The 6000-nt window shown below is 48.3% G+C and overlaps 1 protein-coding gene across 1 annotated transcript; it reads left to right on the top strand.

Moving 5' to 3' along the window:
* The first annotated feature begins 413 nt into the window (after positions 1-413).
* Positions 414-1148, top strand: Neurog1 (neurogenin 1). The gene has a single exon (XM_046467987.1). The coding sequence runs from the start codon at positions 414-416 to the stop codon at positions 1146-1148; it is 735 nt and encodes a 244-aa protein (XP_046323943.1).
* Positions 1149-6000: the final 4852 nt, after the last annotated feature.

The raw sequence follows: 6000 nt of genomic DNA, 5'->3' as shown, positions 1-6000 counted from the left end.
TTATGCAAATACCCTGGCGCCGCACGGGGCTGACCTGCCGCCTCGCTCCATTCACCGGGGCTGCCTCAGGGGCGGAGGTGGCAAGGGAGGGGGGCGCCCATTGTTGCGCCGGGTACTTAAGGGGTCCTGAGGCCAGTCGTGTGCCACACTCGGTGCTCACACGAGCTGATCTGATCGCCGGCGACATCACTCGGGAGACCAGCCCGGCGCGTGGCTCCTGCAGGCGAGGCGAGAAGGCAAAGCCAAGTTTCCTTTGCGCCCTTGCGCCCTTCCTGGCCCTCGCGCCCGCAACGGGCACAAAGTAAGCCCGGGCCTTTCGAAACGTAAGTGCCCCCCAGCGGCCCTGCCCTCAGCCCGGGCTCCTGTCCTCTAAACGTCCTTCTGTCCATCTGTCAGTCCTGCACAGCGCAAAGATGCCAGCCCCGCTGGAGACCTGCCTCTCCGACCTCGACTGCGCCAGCAACAACAGCAGCAGCGACCTGTCCGGCTTCCTCACCGACGAGGAGGACTGTGTCAGGCTCCAATTGCCTGTCTCCACCTCGGGGCCGCCCGCGCCGGCCCGCAGGGGCGCACCTGGGATCTCTGGGACGTCAGATGTTCCAGGGGCGCAGGACGAGGAGCAGGAGCGGCGGCGGCGCAGGGGCCGTGGGCGAGTGCGCTCCGAGGCGCTGCTACATTCGCTACGAAGGAGCCGGCGCGTCAAGGCCAATGATCGCGAGCGCAACCGCATGCACAATTTGAACGCCGCGCTGGACGCGCTGCGTAGTGTGCTGCCCTCCTTCCCCGATGACACCAAGCTCACAAAGATCGAGACGCTGCGCTTCGCCTACAACTACATCTGGGCTCTGGCCGAGACACTGCGCCTGGCCGATCAAGGACTGCCCGGGGGCGCTGCCCGGGAGCGCCTCCTACCTCCTCAGTGTGCCCCCTGCCTGCCCGGACCCCCGAGCCCAGCCAGCGATGCCGAGTCCTGGGGCTCCGGTACCGCGGCCTCCCCGTGCGCCGCCGCCACCTCACCACTCTCTGACCCCAGTAGCCCCGCGGCCTCCGAAGATTTCGCATATGGCCCCGGCGATCCCCTTTTCTCCTTCCCTGGCCTGCCCAAAGACTTGCTCCACACGACGCCGTGTTTCATTCCTTACCACTAGGCTCTTTTTAGACCCCGTTACCGTCTTCTCCCCAAGCTAATGGGCAATACACGAGGACTCAGCTGCGGCTTCGGGAGCCCCCCACTCCAGGCAGAGGGAGGAAGCGGGAGCTTTAGAAGGGTAGGGAATACCTGAGCCGCTTGTTAGGTCGCTGCACCCTTGCCATGGCTGCCCCTTAGTCTGTTTCTCCAGCTCTCAGCCCTGGGCCCCTCCTGCCCGCCCCCAGAAGGCCTTTCCTTTTGCACTTTCTGAACTCCACAAAACCTCCTTTGTGGCTGGCTCAGAACTGACCCCAGCCACCACTTCAGTGTGATTTGGAAAAGAGACAGATGAGCCCCTGAAGACGAGGTGAAAAGTCAATTTTACAATTTGTAGAACTCTAATGAAGAAAAACGAGCATGAAAATTCGGTTTGAGCCGGCTGACAATACAATGAAAAGGCTTAAAAAGGAGACACAAGGAGTGGGCTTCATGCATTATGGATCCCGACCCCCACCACTGCAGGCTCGCTCTAGGAAGAACCCCAACGCTTGCGTAGCTATTCAGGCACGGGGCTGGAGGGTACTTTAATTTATTCAAGATGCTTCATTCATATGAAAATGTATTTTTGTACATAAAGAGTTTATTCTATTATTATGAGCTATTGAAGTTTACATTTTTGTACTGCAGATGCTTCGTGTAAATAAAAACTGAGTGAAAAATAAGTCACCAAGTTTCTTGCATAATGTTAGTGTCTTTGGGGCTTTTCTTCCCTTCTGCTGGTGGCTCAACCACTAAAGTGAAACACTATCCCCACCGACCTCCAAACCCTCCACTACTGTGTCAAAAACAATTAAAAAATAAATGCACCTGATTTTTCACCAAGAACCAGATAAAGACAGACTAAGGTGTTTGGGATCTATCATTTCCTTTCACGATGTAAACACAAGGGAGATCTTTCAGGCGCCCCATAAGCCAATTAAGACTTTTTAGTGGGAATTAGCCCGGATACGCAGCTACCTGTAGAGGTAGGGGCTGCGGGAGAGTCTTTCTTTTGAGGAACTCCACATCAGCTGGCTCCATGTTTCAAAGAGAGGGGATTAAAAAGATCAATACAGTGTGACCACTGGTTAGGAAGTCCCAGTGACAGGTGGGCCTAGGCTGGGCAAGCAGAAGGGTCCACTCTTGTAACAGCCTATTTAGAGGGGGAAATTGATTTGTAAACAATGCCTTCAAATTGTTGTCTATTGAGGCTGGAGTCACCCTGGCTGTGAGGTGTGGGATGAATTATGCTGGTATGGTGTCCCTGAGTCGGGTGTGCAGCTGCCTAAAATTATGAACGAGGGTGCCTGCACCCCACGGTGCACACATTTACACCCACTACAGCCCAGAATGTGGGGGAAGGGGCGCCCACAGAGAGAGGGGCTCCAATGCTCAGCCAGTCCTCAGGGGCAATTGCTAAAGCTTTCATTTGCTGCCAGAGAAATCAGCCGCCCAAACTCTGTGGGGATTTTTCTGGCTGCCATGTGTTTGTCTGTTGTCTGACAACTAACAGTACTGGCCAGTAGCAACTTTTGTTTTAAATTTCAGAATGGGGGTGATTACAAGAGGTAGGTCCTGCAATACTATAGCTGTGTGTTTCCCCAACTCAGCAGGTTATCCCATGTTAACACTTGACTTTTTCCTCCACTAGGCTCAGGAAAAATAGTATTTTGTAGTGTTAGAGACAGTGAGAAGGTGAATACACGCAGAGGGCCAGAACAAGGCCACTAACAGGGTGTTCCCCTTGTGGGAGTGTTTTCACTCTTCAGATGTTGTCTTGGTGACTTGCATCCACAGATTCATATGCTGGATCCTCATCAGGCACCACTAAGCCCAACCATGGGCAAGATGCCCTCCATCAGATAAAAAAAGCTACATGAAAGAAGGTTTTGGAATATTGGATGCCTTCTAATTGCTCCCAGAGTAGAGACGGAGTCCTCCAAGGAAAGCTTCAGAAGTTATCAGAGCTGAGAACAGAATCACTTCTGCTAAAAACTCTAAGGAAGGGGCTGGGGATGTGGCTCAAGTGGTAGCGCATCGCCTGGCATGCGTGCGGCCCAGGTTCGATCCTCAGCACCACATACAAACAAAGATGTTGTGTCTGCCGGAAAACTAAAAATAAATAATATTAAAAAAATAAATAAAAATAAAATAAAAACTCTAAGGAAAAAGCTATATCTCTAAAATGACCCAACCCAGGGCCTGCTCTGTTGTCTGTCTTAGAATTGTATTTCTCTATTAGCTTTGCATCTCTTAGAGCAAAAGAAACAAGTGGTCTGCATCAGATTTTCTGCTCTCCCTTCCACAGGATGCTTAGGAGTGACTCCTTCCAACCTTCTGAGGTACCTAGGCCAGGCCTTTAAGAAGGGCAGGGTCCCAATGAGACTCCTCAACCATGATGTAGGTGCATGTGACTGGGACAAGGGAAGAGAACAACCATGTGTTATCATTGTCCAGAATCCCTGGAGAAAGCACCAGCTATGATCTGGAATATGAGCTTTGTCTTATACACCTGCACACAATCAGCACTGAAAACAGGAAGTATCATTACCATCAAGACTGAAGAATAGAACACTGTCTTCCCAGTTTGGTCACAACAGCCTCACAACTCCAAGGTGCAGGACCCAGAGTACCTTTCCATGAAGAAAAGTCTCTAACATCATTGGCTGGGAAGCATCTCTACCAGTGCCAGTTAATGCTATTCTTCCAAGGAAGCAAGTATTTATGTGCAGCCCTGGGAGCTCTAAAATAGGAAAAAAGAAGGAGGGTGATTTAAAATGCTTATCCCCAGCTCAGAGGCCTCTCTTTTCCTACAGCAAAATCTCATTCATCCACTGGCATCTGTGAAGGCAGGGTGGGGGTTACTAAATTATTCTAATCGGTTATAGAGCATAGAACATCCCACTGACAGCCATGTTTTACTGTCATCAACATCACCTTCCATTGAGGAATATGAAAGCACTTAAGAAGGTTTATTTTTTTTCTCCCTTGACCTCTTCATTTGTTTTGTTTTTTTTTTTTTTTAACTGGTGTGCCATATATAAATTTGTGGTGCTGGGGATTGAACCCACGGCCACATGCATGCTAGGCAAGAACAGGGGCTTCAAACCATAGTTCTCCCTAGTCCACTATATTTTTATACACTGCTTCCAAGTTATTGGGCAATCAAGAAATAAAAGATTCGAATGAAATAGTAAAATTAAGATTTTGCCGGCTGGGTTTGTGGCTCAGCGGTAGAGTGCTAGCCTAGCACAAGTGGGACCCAGGTTCAATCCTCAACACCATATAAAAATAAAGGCATTGTGTTGTGTCCATCTACACCTAAAAAGTAAATATTAAAAAAAGATTTTTCTCATTATCTCATTTATTTAATGACTCTTTATCAAACTCCTGCTGTGTGCTGACTGAGCACTTTTCCAGGCACTGGAGTGACCAAAACAAGCAAAGTCCTTGACTGAAAGGAGCTTACAATCTAGTGGGCAAAGACAAAATAAACTTCTGAAAGATCATGGAAAGTGCTGGGGAGGAAAAAATAAAGTGAAACAAGGGGAATATAGAATGTCAGGGTGGGAGGGAACATTTCTGTTTGAAAAAAATAGGGAGGTTCTTTAATGAGGTGGCATTTGGGTATAGGTCTGAATGAAGAGAGGGAGAGCTATGGTTTGAATATAGGTAGTGTTCCAGAGGCTCATGTTAGAGGCTTGGTCCCCAGGGTGATGCTATCAAGAAGGACTGTGGACTTTTTAGAAGGTAAAGCCTTAAAGGTGGTCCTTCCATGATGTGTCACCCTTATCAGAGGCCTAAGTCAATGGAGTCACCGAGTCTTGGCCTTGACTCTCCAGAAGCAAAATAAATCTCTTGTTGTTTCCTAAATAGCCTGGGTCAGGCATTGTGTCATAGTAACATGAAGCTGACCAATACAGGAAGGGAATAAGCCATGTTGATATTTGGGGGGAAGTATTCCAGGGGGCTGGCAAAGCAAGGGAAAAGTCCTAGCTACATACAGCATATTAGAGGAACAGCAAGAAGGCTAACCTGACTGGAGCAGAGGGCCAGAGAGGGGTGAGGAAAGAGAGAGAGAGAACAAGAAGGGGTCTATGAATGGTGGTGAGTCTTGTAAACTAGTATAAGGATTTAGGCATTTTTCTTTAGCTGACTGGAGGGTTAAGAACAGAGGAGAGAAATTAATTGACCTCTCTATGTTTAAAGGCCATATTGGTTGTTATGTGGATGGTACTTTTGAGGAAGAATCAGAGACCCACATAAGCATCTGCACATTAGTTCTGTAGAAGAAGAGATAGTTGTAGAAATGGTGAGAACTGGTAAGCACCAGAATACATTTTGAAGGCAGAAAACCCAGGATTTGTGTTGATCATGACTTGAAAGAAATTGAGGATGACTTTAAGGATTTCAGTCAGGACACCGAAATCCCAAAATCCCTTTCCAAATACTAAAGATTTGGCTTCAAACTGCTCACTTTAGCACTCAAAACAAAAACTTTTCTCTTTTCTTCTTCTTCTTCTATTTTTTTTTTTTTTTTTTTTTTTTGGCACTGGGGACTTAAACCCAGGGGTGCTTTATCACTGAGCTACATGTTCAGTCCTTTTTTTTTTTTGAGACAGGATCTCACTAAGTTGTTGAGAACCTCTCTAAGTTGCTGAGGCTGACCTCAAACTTGTGATCCTCCTGTCAGCCTCCTGAGTTGCTGGGATTACAGGCATTCATCACTGCACCCAGAACAAAGATAGAAATTTGAGTGGCAACATCCATAAGATAAAAACAGATTGATATCCAGAGAACCATGATTTTGTCTGGGCTGGGGCCTAAGACAA

The sequence above is a fragment of the Marmota monax genome, unplaced genomic scaffold (genome assembly GCF_021218885.2).
Source record: "Marmota monax isolate L192 unplaced genomic scaffold, Marmota_monax_Labrador192_F-V1.1 WCK01_AAM20220418_F8-fsc00196, whole genome shotgun sequence".
In the NCBI taxonomy this organism is placed as follows: domain Eukaryota; kingdom Metazoa; phylum Chordata; class Mammalia; order Rodentia; family Sciuridae; genus Marmota; species Marmota monax.
Note: the sequence above shows the minus strand (reverse complement) of the source record. Positions and strands in the feature narration are given on the sequence as shown.

Bases quoted from the DNA above. Each gene is read 5' to 3' on its own strand.
- Neurog1 (XM_046467987.1), top strand. From the start codon at position 414: ATGCCAGCCCCGCTGGAGACCTGCCTCTCCGACCTCGACTGCGCCAGC.